This window comes from Heloderma suspectum, chromosome 2 (genome assembly GCF_057233095.1).
Source record: "Heloderma suspectum isolate Gila_16-S chromosome 2, 16-S_ref, whole genome shotgun sequence".
NCBI classification, from domain to species: domain Eukaryota; kingdom Metazoa; phylum Chordata; class Lepidosauria; order Squamata; family Helodermatidae; genus Heloderma; species Heloderma suspectum.
The window spans coordinates 51,223,945-51,242,980 of NC_139459.1; the positions used below are offsets into that span (position 1 = coordinate 51,223,945).

A 19,036-nucleotide genomic window follows, 5' to 3' on the forward strand; every position below is an offset into this window, starting at 1 on the left:
GTAACATTGTTCAGGAGGCAGCAACGAAATCCATCCCAAAGAAAAAGAAATGCAAGAAAGCCAAGTGGCTGTCTGATGAGGCTTTACAAGTAGCTGAGGAAAGAAGGGAAGTGAAAAGCAAGGGAGAAAGGGAAAGATATATCCAACTGAATGCAGAGTTCCAGAGAATAGCAAGGAGAGACAAGAAGGCCTTCTTAAATGAACAATGCAAAGAAATCGAGGAAAACAACAGAATGGGAAAGACTAGAGATCTCTTCAAGAAAATCGGAGATCTCAAGGGAACGTTTTGTGCAAAGACGGGCATGATAAAGGACAAAAAAGGCAGGGACCTAACAGATGCAGATGAGATTAAGAAGAGGTGGCAAGAATACACAGAAGAACTATACAGGAAAGATCTGAATGTCCCTGATAGCCATGATAGTGCGGTCACTGAACTTGAGCCGGACATCCTCACGAGTGAAGTCAAGTGGGCCTTAGGAAGCATTACTAACAACAAAGCTACTGGAGATGACAGTATTCCAGCTGAGCTATTTAAAATCCTAAAAGATGATGCTGTTAAAGTGCTGCATTCAATATGCCAACAAATTTGGAACACTCAACAATGGCCGCAAGACTGGAAAAGGTCAGTTTACATTCCAATTCCAAAGAAGGGCAACGTCAAAGAGTGTTCAAACTACCACACAATTGTGCTCATTTCACATGCCAGCAAGGTGATGCTCAAAATCCTACAAGCTAGGCTTCAGCAGTATGCGAACCAGTACAAGCTGGGTTTCGAAGAGGCAGAGGAACTAGAGATCAAATCGCCAACATTCGCTGCATCATGGAGAAAGCAAGAGAATTCCAGAAAAACGTCTAATTCTGCTTCACTGACTATGCTAAAGCCTTTGATTGTGTGGATCACAACAAACTGTGGCAAATTCTTAAAGTGATGGGAGTACCAGACCACCTTACCTGTCTCCTGAGAAACCTGTACAAGGGTCAAGAAGCAACAGTAAGAAGCTGACATGGAACAACCGAGTGGTTCAAAATTGGGAAAGGAGTACGACAAGGCTGCATATTGTCACCCTGCTTATTTAACTTATATGCAGAGTACATCATGAGAAACGCCGGGTTGGATGAATCACAGGTCGGAATTAAGATTGCTGGGAGAATTATCAACAACCGCCGATATGCAGATGATACCACCCTAATGGCAGAAAGCGAAGAGGATCTCAAGAGCCTCTTGTTGAGGGTGAAAGAGGAGAGTGCAAAAGCTGGTTTGAAACTCAACATTAAAAAAACGAAGATCATGGCATCTGGCCCTATCACTTCCTGGCATCTAGAAGGGGAAGAAATGGAAGCAGTGACAGATTTTACTTTCTTGGGCTCCAAGATCACCGCAGACGGTGACTGTAGCCATGAAATTAAAAGACGCTTGCTCCTTGGGAGGAAAGCTATGGCAAACCTAGACAGCATAGTAAGAAGCAGAGACATCACCTTGCCGACAAAGGTCCGTCTAATCAAAGCTATGGTTTTCCCAGTAGTAATGTATGGATGTGAGAGCTGGACTATAAGGAAGGCTGAGCGCCGAAGAATTGATGCTTTCGAACTGTGGTGCTGGAGAAGACTCTTACGAGTCCCGTGGACTGCAAGGAGGTCCAATCAGTCCGTCCTAAAGGAAATCAACCCTGAGTGCTCATTGGAAGGACAGATACTGAAGCTGAAGCTCAAATATTTTGGCCACCTAATGCGAAGAGAAAACTCTCTGGAAAAGACCCTGATGCTGGGAAAGACTGAAGGCAAAAGGAGAAGGGGACGGCAGAGGATGAGATGGCTAGATAGCATCACCGATGCAATGAATATGAACTTGAGCACGCTCCGGGAGAGAGCGCAGGACAGGAAGGCCTGGCGTGCTATGGTCCATGGGGTCACGAAGAGTCGGACACAACTGAATGACTGAACAACAACAAACTGCACTGCACTGAAATTTAGGTATAACTGCAGTGAAATTTAGGTATTACGTTGAAGCAGTTCATAGATTGAAGATATAGGAATGAACATTCCTAACATCTGTCAAAGTGTTGGAGCTACTCCAACCAATTAAGGCACCAACTGAGAACAGCACGTACACCTATTAACAGGTACATTCCAAAACCATCATCATCATCAATTAGTAGAGTATGGACCAATATAAAACCAGTTAACTGTAAGAGTAAGTGGACCCTATTAAAAGAAACTTTCTGTTTCTCTTCTTGTCCTCCTCCCCCTGGGACAGAAGTGTGCACTTGTATCCTTTGTCAAATCAGCACCTCTTGTCAGATTTCTGAGTCAGTGGAATGTGGGAGGCATGGCAATGCCTCTCTCCTTCATTAGAACATAGGAAGCTGCCTTATACTAGATCAGATAATTTGTTCATCTAGTGCAGCATTTGTCTAGATGGCAGTGGCTCTCCAGAGTTTCAGACAAAGACTTTTCTCCCCAACGCTTTGAGCTGAAGATGTTAGGAATTGAACCCAAGACCTTCTACATGCAAGGCAGCTGTTCTACCACTGAGCTATAGTCCCTCTGCAGTTGTGAGCCAGGCAGACTGTAAGAATTTTGGCTTGTTCAAAAGTACCTATGTTGAAACTTTGTGAGCTGGTATTTGGTGCTCCTCCTCATATTTAATTTTGTTTGTTTATAGCATATTAATTGTACTTTGCATGGGAACTATCTTAATAAAAATCAAACTGGATGCAGGTGAAAATGGTATTTTTATGTACAAAGACAATACAAGTTTTTTCTGAGTTTCTGATAATGCAAATTGGACAAAGAATTGATAGAGGGGTTTTAAATGCCTAACCCATGCATGTTAATTTGGAAGTAAGTAACACTATAATCAGTAGGACTTGCTTCCTTATAAGTGTGCTTTGGATTACTGCAAAAGGGTTGTATCCAATGATATCATTCTGCTAGTGCAAATGACATTGCACCAGAAGAAACCAAGTTCCGAACTATGCACAAAGGGAGAATCCAAGTAAAGTTCTGCTTGTGCAACTAGTTGCAGATCTTAGGTTTACAAAGTGGTCTGCTAGCACAATGGAAAAAGGTAGCAGAGCTCTGCTAGCACAGCAATTTCCTCCGCTAACTTCTTTGGCATTAGGCTAAATTTTGGCCATTTCTTCTGCTAATTTCTTTGGCATTAGTCAAAAGCTAGTAATATTTTTCCAATAGAAATTGGTCTAATGCAGGGATAGATAAGTAATGGGAGGTCTGGGGGCCATTTCTGCACCCTGGACCCCCCTCCTGGCAGGCTGCTGTCTACTGGGCAACCCAAAAAATGTATTAATTTTTAAATTATTATTAAAGTGAAAAAATTGCATCCAGAGCAGTACGGAGCCCCCAAAAGTAGCGCTCCTGATATGAGCATTTTTAAAAAAAAAATGGGGGGGAGGGGTAGTGGGTGTCACTCTGGGATAATATCTTAATTTATCTGACAATGACTGACAATACTGAGAAAATGAATATGAAGGCGAGATCCACTGCCATGCTTATATCCAAGAGGAAGAATGAGAACTAGAAAATTATTTTTAATATGGCTCACTTATAAAACCAGGGTACACTTTCATGAGTCCAAACTGTACTAAACCAATAATGGATCTAATTTTGTAAAGCCTTACAAGTAGGTATAAATGCTCTTCTAAACTAGAGCCCTAATTGGCTGCGTGGCTTGGGCACTTCAGTATATTCCTAACATTTACCTAATTTACTATGGAACTATCTATGAACTACTTGGAAGTAACACTTAGATTTCAATAAGCTTCAGCTGCGCTTAAAATGAATGAGTACAGCTAGGTATGGAGTACCAACTTGACTTTGTCATATCAAGCAATTATAACAGAGCGATGGTACCAAGTGTGGAATTTTGAGCATTTACTTATAAAATCTTACTAACCTGCTTCCCTTCCCTTGCTTTTCGGTCCTTGGCTAATGTAGCCAAAACCGTCGCAGCTTGTTCTCCGCCCATCACTGAGATCCGAGCATTTGGCCACATAAAAAGAAACCTTGGACTGAAAAATATAAACATCAAACTAATACAGAACACTTCTCCTGTGCTGTTTTCACATTACTTTAGCTTGGGGTGGAAGGGAGAGGTGTAGGAGTGGGCAATTTATGGGATGTCTGCAGGGAGCCAGGGCTCCCAAGGATGCAGCACCGGCACTTTTTGATTAGCAGGGATGCTGATGTCACCTGCCACTCCCCTCAGTCTTCCTTGTACCCTCTGAGCTTAGCTGCAATCCTCACAGTAGCTAGGGGAAAATGAATTTCCCTAAGAACGATATATTGTTCCCTGTTGTAATTGGGTCGCTTGGTCTTCAATGGGAAATTAAGACTCATTAGCTTTACAAAAGACCTGCTCCTGATGGAGATAAAAACTGCTAGAATTGTTGATATGGATCAATACAGGTGCCTGAATTTTTGGACTTCCCTTGAGGGCGTGGTTATGGGGACTTGTCATGGTGAGCATCTGCACTTCAAAATTTACCATTACACTACTGGGGAGGAGAGTTTCCAAGTCCTGCTCCACTATCTACCTAGGAAATACTTTCTTGCTATCATTGCAATTTACATCATAGGAAAGCAGCAGAAAGCTTTTCAGAGCTACTGTTACCCTTAACCAGGCTAATGATACTCAAAGAGTATCAGTGTTCATGTCAGAATCTGTAGCCAGAAAGAAGGGGCATTTTAACTTTTGTCCCATGATACTGCAACATCCCATATAAAAGTGGTATCCACCTCATGGAACAGGAATCATCCAAGGATCTAATTCAATAGGACATATGACATGTTACACCCAGCAGTATGGCTTTGTGGTCTCCCTGGGTTGACCAATCCACTTTTCAAACAAATAAAAATAAATAGCATTGTCTCTACCTGTGTCACAACTAAATTTGGAAGTGTTATAAACTCATAGTAAATACTTATCACGAATAATTTTGGGATACATACTTACCTATATGCTCTTCCACACATCCCATAATTTCCAGCACCATAGGAACCTCCAATAATAACTGTTATTTTAGGCACACTGGCACATGCTACAGCAGTAACCATCTTGGCTCCATCTTTTGCTATTCCACCAGCTTCATAGTCTTTACCGACCATGAAACCTAATTAATTGTAAGAACAGAAAGATCATTGTCAACAAAAATTCAAAGTAGCCTTGTTGGTTCATTAGAAAAAGATGCAAAAATAACAGTAGGGAAGCCTTCCCCAACCTTGGGCCATCCAGACATTTTGGATTACAACTCCCAGCATTCCTGATCATTAGTCATGCTGAATGGGGGCTGATGGGAATTTAAGCCCAAAACATCTGGAAGGCGCCACACTTGGGCCAACCTAAACAACTTACTAACTGCTTTGTGATACTGTCTTAATAAACTGTATTACCCTACTATTACTTTAAGATCACTGTTTTTGTGAATTGTAGGCCTGCAGCCAGAGTTTCTTTTTAATTCAATCATTGTATAATGCTTAGTTTTTAGGACACTTTATAAATGAACAACAGCAACAACAAATATTAGTCTACTTAATGTCAGCTCTACAGCACTCCCACAAACAAAGTTGTTATGAATAATGGATAAGAATGGATTACTATGACACATTTATTTGCCAGTGGGCTACACAATGAATCTGTGGTTCCAAATAAATTATTTTCCCTGATGTTCGGTTACATAAATAATTATAATGGCTTACTCACCTGTGATATTTTGCAAAAACAGAATAGGAATGTTTCTCTGACAGCAAAGCTGAATAAAATGAGTGCCCTGTAAAGAATTAAGAGATTAACAGTTGATCTACTGATAAGTAACAGTTAAACAACTCACTTACAAGCCTTTTGTTTGTTCAGTCGTTCAGTCGTGTCCGACTCTTCGTGACCCCATGGACCATAGCATGCCAGGCCTTCCTGTCCTGCACTCTCTCCCGGAGCGTGCTCAAGTTCATATTCATTGCATCGGTGATGCTATCTAGCCATCTCATCCTCTGCCGTCCCCTTCTCCTTTTGCCTTCAGTCTTTCCCAGCATCAGGGTCTTTTCCAGAGAGTTTTCTCTCCGCATTAGGTGGCCAAAATATTTGAGCTTCAGCTTCAGTATCTGTCCTTCCAATGAGCACTCAGGGTTGATTTCCTTTAGGATTGACTACTTTGACCTCCTTGCAGTCCAGGGGACTCGTAAGAGACTTCTCCAGCACCACAGTTCGAAAGCATCAATTCTTCGGCGCTCAGCCTTCCTTATAGTCCAGCTCTCACAGCCATACATTACTACTGGGAAAACCATAGCTTTGATTAGACGGACCTTTGTCGGCAAGGTGATGTCTCTGCTTCTTACTATGCTGTCTAGCTTTGCCATAGCTTTCCTCCCAAGGAGCAAGCATCTTTTAATTTCATGGCTACAGTCATCGTCTGCGGTGATCTTGGAGCCCAAGAAAGTAAAATCTGTCACTGCTTCCATTTCTTCCCCTTCTAGATGCCAGGAAGTGATGGGGCCAGATGCCATGATCTTCGTTTTTTTAATGTTGAGTTTCAAACCAGCTTTTGCATTCTCCTCTTTCACCCTCAACAAGAGGCTCTTGAGATCCTCTTCGCTTTCTGCCATTAGGGTGGTATCGTCTGCATATCGGCGGTTGTTGATAATTCTCCCAGCAATCTTAATTCCGACCTCTGATTCATCCAACCCGGCGTTTCTCATGATGTACTCTGCATATAAGTTAAATAAGCAGGGTGACAATATGCAGCCTTGTCGTACTCCTTTCCCAATTTTGAACCACTCGGTTGTTCCATGTCTGCTTCTTACTGTTGCTTCTTGACCCTCGTACAGGTTTCTCAGGAGACAGGTAAGGTGGTCTGGTACTCCCATCACTTTAAGAATTTGCCACAGTTTGTTGTGATCCACACAATCAAAGGCTTTAGCGTAGTCAATGAAGCAGAATTAGACGTTTTTCTGGAATTCTCTTGCTTTCTCCATGATGCAGCGAATGTTGGCGATTTGATCTCTAGTTCCTCTGCCTCTTCGAAACCCAGCTTGTACTTCCGGTAGTTCTCGGTTCGCATACTGCTGAAGCCTAGCTTGTAGGATTTTGAGCATCACCTTGCTGGCATGTGAAATGAGCACAATTGTGTGGTAGTTTGAACACTCTTTGACGTTGCCCTTCTTTGGAATTGGAATGTAAACTGACCTTTTCCAGTCTTGCGGCCATTGTTGAGTGTTCCAAATTTGTTGGCATATTGAATGCAGCACTTTAACAGCATCATCCTTTAGGATTTTAAATAGCTCAGCTGGAATACTGTCATCTCCGCTAGCTTTGTTGTTAGTAATGCTTCCTAAGGCCCACTTGACTTCACTCTCGAGGATGTCCGGCTCAAGTTCAGTGACCGCACTATCATGGCTATCAGGGACATTCAGATCTTTCCTGTATAGTTCTTCTGTGTATTCTTGCCACCTCTTCTTAATCTCATCTGCATCTGTTAGGTCCCTGCCTTCTTTGTCCTTTATCATGCCCGTCTTTGCACAAAACGTTCCCTTGAGATCTCCGATTCTCTTGAAGCGATCTCTAGTCTTGCCCATTCTGTTGTTTTCCTCGATTTCTTTGCATTGTTCATTTAAGAAGGCCTTCTTGTCTCTCCTTGCTATTCTCTGGAACTCTGCATTCAGTTGGATATATCTTCCCCTTTCTCCCTTGCTTTTTGCTTCCCTTCTTTCCTCAGCTACTTGTAAAGCCTCATCAGACAGCCACTTGGCTTTCTTGCATTTCTTTTTCTTTGGGATGGATTTCGTTGCTGCCTCCTGAACAATGTTACGGACCTCCGTCCATAGTTCCTCAGGCACTCTGTCTATCAGGTCTAATCCCTGAAATCTATTCCTCACCTCCACTGTATATTCATAAGGGATATGATTGAGGTCATACCTGAATGGTTTAGTGGTTTTCCCTACGTTCTTCAATTGAAGCCGATATTTTGCAACAAGAAGCTCATGATCTGAGCCACAGTCAGCTCCAGGTCTTGTTTTGACTGACTGTATAGAGCTTCTCCATCTTTGGCTGCAAAGGACATAATCAATCTGATTTTGATATTGACCATCTGGTGATGTCCATGTGTAGAGTCGTCTCTTGTGCTGTTGGAAAAGAGTGTTTGCTATGATCAGCATGTTCTCTTGGCAAAACTCTATTAGCTTTTGTCCTGCTTCATTTTGTACACCAAGGCCATGCCTGCCTGTTATCCCAGTGATTTCTTGACTTCCCACTTTAGCATTCCAATCCCCTATGATGAAGAGGACATCTTTTTTGGGTGTTAGTTCTAGAAGGTGTTGTAGGTCTTCATAGAACCGAACAACCTCAGCTTCTTCGGCATCAGTGGTTGGGGCATAGACTTGAATTACTGTGATGTTGAATGGTTTGCCTTGGATTCGTACTGAGATCATTCTATCATTTTTAAGATTGTACCCCAGTACTGCTTTTCCCACCCTTTTGTTGACTATGAGTGCTACTCCATTTCTTCTAAGGGATTCTTGCCCACAATAGTAGGTATGATGGTCACCTGAATGAAATTCGCCCATGCCTGTCCATTTGAGTTCACTGATTCCCAAGATGTCGATGTTCAATCTTGCCATCTCATGTTTGACCACCTCCAGCTTACCTTGATTCATTGATCTGACATTCCAGGTTCCTAAACAATATTGTTCTTTACAGCATCGGATTTTCTTTTCACCACCAGACACATCCACAGCTGAGTGTCCTTTCGGCTTTGGCCCAGCCGCTTCACTCGTTCTGGCGCTACTTGGAAATACCCTCTGCTCTTCCCCAGTAGTATATTGGACACCTTGCGACCTATCCACTCTTAAAATCAATGGAACGCTTCCAAGGTAATGTTTATCAAGCTGCTATAACTAAAAATAATCTCTCACAGAATCATTATCTTTTACATTACATATAACACACTTCTAATTAAAACAAAAACATTCAGACATGAAATTGCACTTTCCCAGTTCCCACAAATGAAAACGACCAAAATTTTTGACCCATGGTTTGTTTTTGGTTAACCATTGGGTTGTTTAGCCCCTAAATAATCCAGCCATTTGGGTTCACACATCACATTCAACAACCTACGACCAGCCAATTGTAGGTTGTTTATTAAAAGCAGAAGTGAGGAACACACAGAATTTGCCATTATGTGCAAACTGCCTCTTTGAGTATAACCATGTTTGTTATTTTTCCTAATTGTAATAATACTCTCAGTGACTTTTCCACAAAGAAATGAAAGCATTTTTTAAAAATACTTTTCCTAATTAATATTATATATTTATTTAACAGTTGATCTGTGAATCAGTTACTCATTCCCCGATCACTGCTAAAATAGATTTGAAGCAAGTTTTAACATATGAGGATGTGATAAACTGAGGTAACAGTTTGCAGCCCTACTGAATGCTAGAAATAGTACCTTCAGGCCATTGATCTGAAGAGTGGCAAAGAACAGATTAGACTGAAAAATTATTGCAGCATGGCAGGTCTTGAGAAAAGTTTCAACAACTTTAACAGCAGCAACAACAAATACTTAACAACTGTATGGTGCTTTCAAATGTTCAGAGCAAGTCACATGCATTATCTAGTTGCAACCCTCTAAATCAAATCAGTAGTATCACAGAGGCTAGCAGACAAAGTCCCTCAGCCATATGCTACACCAGATTCCTAAAAACAACAAAGTCTTGATCTCTAAAATATTTATTGGTGTTATCAATGGGAGGGGTCAAATCTAAATTGGAAAACAATAACCACCGGATGGCTTAGCATCCATATGCTGTAGGTTTCTTTTATATAGACTCATCCATTAGGAGGGGCTGGTTTAAGAACAACCTTTTCAATTATACAATTCTATGACTGGGATCAGGAAAAAGTTTTGAAGCTGATGAATTGAAATGGTAAGATTGTTACAGGAAATAACCATGTTTCTAAGGAGTGTTTTCAGCAGCAACGCTATTTAAGTTTAACATTTAACATTTTTAATGTTTTAACTTCTGTAAACAGTCCAGAGAACTTCTGCTATGGGGTGGTATAGAAATGTAATAAAGAAGAAGTAAAAACTATTATCAGTTCTGTTGAAGGGCCATTACATTTTATCTAATGTATAGAGCAATTCAAACACCTGACCAGAGAGAGCCAACAGGGCTTAGTAAGTGGCGATTCCTTTGGGGGTTAGTAGCAATTCCTTTGGAGAATATCTCACCCAGGTCAGGCAGGGAGACCCCACCTTCTCTCGTATACCCAACATCAACAATGGCTTGCTCATCCAGAATCAAGTCCCAGATGGCTGTGGCTTTATTGTTAACCATTCGGGCATTAACCAGTAACACCTTTAAGCTCAAGGGGATAGCTGAAATAGCTATCAAGCTCCACAAAAGGACTAGAAGAAGGGACAGCCATCTAAGGTAATTTTATATAATACTGACCCTATGGGACTAAAATGGCTAGAAATACTATTAGACAATAAAACTATGACAGAATTGCTTGGAAATGCTTCTTCCTGCTGGGCACATGTACATCTAACTACCAGCTAGAGTAACTAAGAGCACAATCCTATCCTGATGCTCCCAAGGCTTACGGGTATCCAATGAGGAGCGGGAGGAGCAGCAGAGGTCATCTTTGCTTCTGCACTCCTCCCACCTTGCATTTTCGCTAGATAAGACTTTCCCCCACATCTAGCTGGGGTGCTGCAGAGGGAGGGGGAAGGAGGCTGGAGAGGCCTGGCAATATTTTGTAAGCTGATCTCTCAAGTCTTCTCCGCTCCCCGCCCACACAAACGCCCCCTTTACCTCCTCTCCGAGGTTGTTTTTGCAGCCTCGGAGAGGCAGCTGGCCTGGTTCTGTCCATACTGGCTGTGAGGGGGAGGAAAGAACAGATTTCTGGATCCGAAGTCAGAGAACTGTCTCCAGCTTTGGATCCAGGAATCCAAAATATCCTATGGCCCCCCCAGGACACTGTCTAATGTCCATAGGATTGATCCCTAAATGCACTTAAATGCTGTATTTAATAAAAATGAAGTTGTCTGTGTAGACTATGTTTTAAAAAGATATGTCACTTTTAGTCACGAGTAATTTCCAAAAAGATAAATATTCCCTATGGATTCTAGTGTACAGTGTTTGCTTTGATTCTCAGCAACAATGGAAATTTGGAAGGCAGAGCTTCCATAACTGATATTATACTTGCCTTCTTTGCTGATTCTGAAAAAAGAACACCATTGTTTCCAATGATTCCTACTGGGTAACCAAATATTCGAGCAAACCCTGAAGAAAATAAGAAGATCAAGAGAATATTGCACATTTATTTCCAAAATGAAAGGCTTCAAACTTAAAAGATTCCAGTACCCTCTCTGAATGAAGTCTAGAGTATGAGTGAGGAGTTTGCAGTCTGCAACCACAATACTTCTTATAAAACCTATTTTATTTTCTACAAGCTGTTATAAAACATTTTTCAAAAGGCAAACAAAATCAAAATAGAAAGCTTCAGGAAAGTTATACAGTCACTTAAAAATAATACCTGTGATTAACGTATCCCCATATAAGGCTTTAAATTCATCAAATTTGCTTCCATCAACAATTCTAGCAATAACCTTAAATGAAAAAAAAAAAAAACGAACAAGACATCCATTATTAGCAGTTCACTCTTTGCTATTCTTTAAGGTGTTTTTAAGAGCATCTTCATTTATATATTAGATTGCTATTACGATGATATATTTCAAGCCCAATTTACCAGTAACATCAACTAGCTGACTGGGTTTGCAATGGAAACCCACATTATTATGGGAAACAAGCCACAGTACCTCACCTTGCCCTAACATATTGACAAGGTACAACATTCTAACTGTTTCACATCACCCCCTTCCCATTCCTTTGTCACCATGAATTTAGGAAAAGAAAATAGATCATACAATGGTTAGTAGGGAACGTCAGTATGAGTGAACTTCCATAATCCTTAGAATGCCAAGTTACAAGGCAAATTTCAATAAACTGGAAGTGATGGGTTGGAATTTAGATGCTGATACAAAAATAAATTATTTTCCCTTATGAAAATTTAATAGAAAACTACAGGAAAATATTTAGGGATATGGCTAAATAACAAACCCAAACAACATTATAAAGATAAGCTATGATAAATTAATGAACAACATGGGGAATAATGTGAATTTCTGGTCAATTCTTCCTATATCTTGGATGAGTAGAACTGCTGCAATTAAAATGAATGTGTTCCTCGTATATTGTTTTTACTTATGAATACACCTTTTACTGTTGATGCTTCTATTCTGAAAACCTGACAAAGATTAATTTCAAAGTTTGTCTGGAATTGAAAACACCCAAGAATAGCACATAAGATGTTATGTTAAAAAAAGAGGGGATAAATGTGGCGTGAACATTCCAGATGTGAGGCTATTATTATCACACATGCTGGCCTCAATGACTGAGATAGCATCACCAATGCAATGAATATGAACTTGAGCACACTCCGGGAGAGAGTGGAGGACAGGTAAGCCTGGCGTGCTATGGTCCATGGGGTCACGACGAGTCAGACATGACTTAATGACTGAACAACAACGACTGAATGTTTTCCCCAGGCTTAATAGAAGGTGTTATACTATAATTTATTCAGTCTAATGCAGTTTGAGAGAGATCTTGGAGATCCAACTTGTGTAAAGTTAACCCAGCTGAATCTACTATTGAAATAAGTTCTAAATCGAGTCCTGACTATCACTGTAGACTTCTGTTTTGTATAATAAACATGTTATTCCAGTAGGAGAACAGCTGTGTGATACCTCAACTGGAATTGTCTCTAGTAAGAACATGTTTAATAATGGAGGGTTTTTGACTGGAAGAAATTGGTGAGAGGTTAGGTGGAAACAGGCCTCCTTTGTTTCAGTTTTTTCCATTGAGGCATGTTAGGGCTCTAATGAGGAAATATGGGGATTTTGAGACAAGAGACCCTATTTCAATTAGAAATATCAAAGCGTATATCTCAAGGTCTTATTCATAAAATCTACGAAATGCTGTTAAATGTACAAAATAAAAATTGCCACTCTAAGGAGAAACAGGAGAGATATGTTCAATCTAGACTGATTTCAGCTGACCAAGGAAAGCTTTTATAAGGTTCAGTACCAGTGGTACCCCACATAGGATATCTTTAACTTATAATACAGGACACGATGCGTGTTGGTAATGTTCTGCATTGCCTGCTTCTGTTTCATATATTTTGGACACATCCAGTTATCATTCAATTTTTGATAAAGGTTATCAGAATAATTGAAGAAATTATGGGCTACTCTCTACCAAAAGATCCCAAGGTGGTTATTCTATGTTATGTAAATAATACAGTACCAGAATCTGGTTTAGAGTTGGTAATCAATGTACTGAAAGCAGCCAAGATATATAGCCAGTAATTGGAAAAAAGTAGTGCTTTCAGAATGGTATTTTATTTGTGATATAATGGAACAAGTTTTAGGACGCCATTCAATCTTCTGTATGTTTATCTTATTGTGAAATGTTGTACTTAAGGAATGGATAATAAGTTCAGTATGAATAATGCCTAGTGTGAAGATTTGTAGTAACTACATATAATAAATTCATATGACATGTTTATTTGTAAAAAAAAAAAAAAATGGCAGAAGTTTTGCATTTGGTGGTTCTACAACTTCCAGAAGAAATGGGACAGTGAAAATGTTAGAGAGTGGTCTAATTGATGTGTAGACACATTTGCCATGAAAACTAATCTAACACTAAATATAGTCTTTGCATTCTTTAAAAAAAACAATAAAACCTGGCCTTTTAAAATGTTTTAACAATGTAAGACCAACATTATATATTTTTTACAACTCACTGACATTTTAGTGGCTTTCAAAACGAACAATGAAAAGCAAAAAATATCCTGTAATATTAGAATTTACTATGGGATGCTTTGTGGCCAGTGTGAGGTTTGCCCCCGCAAAAAAGATGAAAAAAGCCAGATACTGTCAGAACCTCTACTTTACTGCTCAGTACATGACATTATATACATCTTCCTTCAAATTTTTCCTAGTGGTTTATTTGTCACTGTCCTGAGCAAAGCTAAACCATCAAGTTTGTTCTGATGGGGTGCATACCTCAGGCTCTAATTTAGGTTGGCAACCTGCAATTACTACTGTGAACATTAGCCCTGGAGGCAGAGACTATATTAATAATCTGAAGTTGCTAAAGCCTCTAGGTATACTAATAATACCTAGCCCAAGCATTACAATCAATGACCAAATACAAAAGCTGCTTGTGTAAAGTAGTTTGGGCCAATATGTCAAGTTTGCTCTGTGCCAATGAGGAGCAGCTTTTGTTTAGTTTTGGAAAGATTGAAGCTGAAGTGTTTATCTAATCACATTGCCCACCACTGCAAGACTTGATCAGTTATATCAACAGATTTGACAAGAATCTGTAGACACAATCAAGGAAGCGCTGCTTATAAAGCAGTTGTGAACTTGGCCTCCTGAAAAAGGGCAGGAGCACTGAAGGCCTGTTTAGGATGGGACACATATTTGAGCACTGCTGCTCCCTTAACTGCTAACTTTTATTTTTAGGAGTTAATACCGAACTCAAAATGGGAAGAAAGAGAAGGGGCACCTAGCTACTTGCTCAGACATTTTAACAGCCCCAAAGTGAGTAAAATACACAATCTGAAACAAAGATCAGTAACTTCCACAATGCATGTGAGTTCCTGGAAGCTTGAGCGCCTGGCTGGTGACATTAGGCAGCTCTGTATATACGTTCTATACATCTATATGTGTGAGCACCCATGTGGACACATGCTCTTCTAACAGCATTTTGGATTTTTACCTCTCTGACATCAAAGGTTCTTTTTTGCTGCTCTCCAACTATCCCATAGAGTTCATCAGGAGGAAACAAAGGTTCTTCTGAAGGTTCTACTGTCACCTGCAATAATTTCAATCCCCCCCAACAAAACCCCCACAAAAAACATTACATGTGAATTGGAACACTCTTCAGTAGGTCCCCACTGGTTTCCAGAGCCCCTCTTTAACCAACTCGGGTTGCAATATTTACAGCTGAGTCTCATTCAGCATGACATGACATTTAAACTTACCCTAGATTTGTAGAACATTGGTCTCTTCCACACAACCCTTGCTAAGTTATTTATATCTTTCCAGTCACAGCTACTGCAGACAAAGCACTACACTCTCTTAAGATCCCAGGAACAAGCTATGGGCCTGTTCACTCCATCCTTCTCCCTTCCACCATGTGAATTCCCTGTCAGCATTAACCTTGATGTAATGACATGTCTGTACTGACACTTACCATGGCTGACATTAACCAGGGTTAGCAAATCATCTTCCAACCCCAGTTAAGAGCTAACCCTGGTTAGCATCAGCACTGATATAACATTATACCATGGATAGAGCTAACAAAGGAGGAGGGGTAGAATTCAAATAGGAGAGGGGAATAAGAGAGGTGAGAGCACATAAATATGCAGTCATGTTTCCCCCCCCTAATCTTTTTACTATGATTAAGAGAACAGCTATTTTATGTTCACCCCAGGCCACAGACCTTTAAATGCATAGTTTCCCACAGCATCGCTTCCTGTTGCCACATCCTAATATCATAGCAGTAGCAGATAAAATTATTATTGATTTTATTTATATCCCACCTCTCTGGCAATAATGGCACTCAAGTCATGTAACAATAAGATTTTTTAAAATCTGAATTAAAAACATAAAACCAGAACCATTAAAACACAATTAAAAAGGTAACAATAAAAGAAACAGACCCAACCAGTTAAAAACCCCTTTGACAACAGACCAGCCTACATGCCAAAGGCCTGTCTGAATAAAAACCTCTTTGTCTGGTGGCAGAAGGACAACAGAGAGAGGGCCAAGCTAGCCTCTCTTGGCAGGGAGTTCCAGAGCCTGAGCGCAGCCACTGAGAAGGCCCTCTTGTGTGTCCCCACCATATGTGGTACCAAGAGAAGAGCTCCCCGCAAGATCTTAAAACCCAGGCAGGCTCACATGGGAGAATATAAAATTTCTTTATGTTCTCATACTTCACTTATAAAGAAAAACAAACAAGTATACTCACATCAATTTTCTTCTGGTAATTTAAACTCCTCACCACTTTTCTAGCTAAATGGAGTGCATGATTATCATCCAAAGCATAGTGATCAGTTACGCCAGATTTTCTGCACAGATTGGACATACAAAATTATGGTATGTAAATGAGGAAAACATCTTTATTTGGAATTCAGTGCTGAAACATTACCAAAAAAAAATCCAAACTGCTCATAGAATCTAAAACACCTGAAGCCGTAGCAAACACTCAAAGGACCCTGGAGAAACAAGGGATAAGCATGTCACAATGGGCCAGTTCCCAAGTAACGAGAGCCCATGGATAAACAACCCATGGGCTGTTGGGGATGAGCATGAAAGAGTGAAGGCGCTGTGTGCAGCATGCCCGCCACTTCCGCTTTTACTCAGCAAACCATGATCAGCTCCTTCATAGGTTGCTAAGTGTGTCGCCTGAATCCAGACTGCTGAGTTGTTTAGGGGCTGATCATGGGCTGTTGAGTAGAAGTGGAAGTGGCAGCCATGCTGCAGGCAGTGTGTCTGCTCTCTCCTGCTCGTGCATGACAGCCCATAGGTTGTTTAACCAACGGGCTGTTGTTATGTGCAAACCAGGTCAGCGATATCCACTGACAGCAGTAACAGAGGATTCCACCATTGTTTAAAACACCAACATAAGTTATAATCAGTACCATTAAAATGTCTTGGGAGAAGGGAGCATTTTATTTTACCTGCAGTGAAGATCAGCACCTCCAAGAGCCTCTGCCGATACCTCCTCTCCAGTTGCTGCTTTAACCTAAAGCACAAAAGCAAAGCCACAGCACAGCAACTCACAGAACTGGGACACTTGGAATTAGTCACCTTTCACACTTGTTTTTGTTTTTTTTACGTTACCATAACCTTCCAAATCATCCAGTCTTTGGATGCTGCCTGTTTTTTTTTCAGTCTGACGATCTCCAAACCCACAGTTCTCACCACCCAGTACAGAAAGCATATTTCTCAACTGGTTAGCTTTAAAATACAGTTTGAAACTAGTATCAAACTCTGGTTTACGGTTGATTTGTGTTAACTTCAGTGCCGACATAATGCTACACCAAACATAATGCTGGAAACAAAAGAGAGGAAGGAATTCAAGCCAGAAAGAGGAAGATAGGAGGGCAGGGAGCATGCAAGCCAGCAGGGTGCTCCCATACCCTTAATTACATTTAATAGATTTGGGAATGTTGCACCTGCATCAGAACTCTGGGGCTTATCATTTACTATTATAAAGAAAACAAGTGGTATCTGTAACAAAATGTTGCAGTGTGGAGTTCTCCTGTTCAAGATATTCCATTCCATTCATCCAGAGAGCTTTGGCTACTGGGTGGTACAGTAATGTAATCAATAAAGTAAATAAAATAATAAAATAAAGACACCTCCCAGTTTGCCGCTCCCCATACCCATCAGGCAAAATTCCATGCCTGCTGAGCATGCTCAGTCCTCACTGTGATGTTTCTGGGGGGCCCACTTTAGCATTTTTTCCTTTAAAAAAAATTGTACTCCTATAAACGTTGGGGCTACCCCAAGCCTGTTGATACGTTCCTCTTGTGCATGGATGGCAGCATTTTGGTTACACAAGGACCAGCACTGGGGAGAATTGAGTTCGCTACCAGTATATATGATAGGCAGCTAATATTTTAAACAAAATGGCTGAGAGCCAGTGTGGTGTAGTGGCTAGAGTGTTGGACGGGGAGCCAGGAGATCTGGGTTCTAGTCCCCACTCGGCCACGGAAGCTCACTGGGTGACTTTGGGCCAGTCACAGACTCTCAGCCCAACCTACCTCTCAGGATTGTTGTTATGAGGCTAAAATGGAGAGGAAGAGGATTATGTACGCCACCTTGGGTTCCTCAAAGAGGAAAAAAGGTGGGATATAAATGTAATAAATAAATACATACATACATACTATTACTGTTATTTATTCAGCACCATTAATGTACACAGTGCTTCGTAGAAGGTAACAAAGGAACAGGTCTCACTCTAAGGAATTTGTATTCTACAGTTTGACATAGGGGAGGCAAGGAAGGGAAGAATAAAACTGGAAAGTATGAATTTAGTTCATATTTAAGCTGAGTTTTAGTAAAGGTAGGTATGAAAGGATGAAAGAGAGGTAGTGTTGCACAGTGCTCTAGGAGGGAGTTCTAAGAAGCAAGCAAGGGAAAGGGCAGAGACATTCAAGGAAGCTAGGGACCTTTGGATCACTGAGGATGGTAGAGCTGGAGAAGTGACAGGCATGGATAGAGATATATCAGGATGGAATAACTGTAGGGAGTGGGGGAGAGGCCATGGAAGACTTTTGAAAGTAAGGATGAAGCGTCTGTCCTGGAGTGGACAGGAAGCCAGTGAAGGGATTTAAGGAGGGGGACCACAAGGTCTGGGTGATGAGGGAGGTAAATAACTTTAGAATAGAGTTCAGAATAGAGAGGGAAGAACCAAGATACAACAACGGAAGGCCAGAGAGCAGAAAGTTGCAGTAGTCCAGCCATGAGCCACAGCCTTCACCGAAGGGATGGAGAAGGGGTGGTGGTACATTTTTGCAATGTTATATAGGGAGAAGCAATGTGACTTGGCAATGTACTGCATATGGGGAGCAAAGGAAAGGGAGGAATCAGAGATAAAGCCTCATCTGTGTGCCTGATCAAAATAATGGCTGATGATGTTGTCAGCAGATATGGAGAGTATTCAAGGAGTGGAAAGATTAGAAGTTCTGTTTTGGACATCTTGAGTTTGAGGTAGTAAAACACTTCCAAACAGAAATATCATGTAGGCACTTGGAGATGAGTGACTGAATGGAGGAACAAAGTTCTGGGGTAGAGAGATAGAGCAGTGGATCTGATGAGGTGTACCAGGAACTACATGTAGAGACATAATAGCAGAAGTCTAAGAACAGATCCCTGAGGGACTCTAATGG

General features: G+C 40.8%; 1 protein-coding gene across 3 annotated transcripts in view; it reads right to left on the minus strand.

The window, feature by feature from the left end:
• Positions 1 to 19,036, minus strand: part of MCCC2 (methylcrotonyl-CoA carboxylase subunit 2) — a 71,075-nt gene that overhangs the window by 18,342 nt on the left and 33,697 nt on the right. For all 3 annotated transcript variants that reach the window (XM_084833510.1, XM_084833511.1, XM_084833512.1), the window contains 8 exons: positions 16,820 to 16,884; positions 16,108 to 16,207; positions 14,854 to 14,949; positions 11,546 to 11,618; positions 11,216 to 11,292; positions 5,720 to 5,786; positions 4,973 to 5,129; positions 3,914 to 4,028 (listed from right to left, as the gene is read on the minus strand). In XM_084833510.1, the coding sequence (XP_084689636.1) occupies positions 3,914 to 4,028; positions 4,973 to 5,129; positions 5,720 to 5,786; positions 11,216 to 11,292; positions 11,546 to 11,618; positions 14,854 to 14,949; positions 16,108 to 16,207; positions 16,820 to 16,884 (750 nt within the window). The remainder of the gene's footprint in view (positions 1 to 3,913; positions 4,029 to 4,972; positions 5,130 to 5,719; positions 5,787 to 11,215; positions 11,293 to 11,545; positions 11,619 to 14,853; positions 14,950 to 16,107; positions 16,208 to 16,819; positions 16,885 to 19,036) is intronic.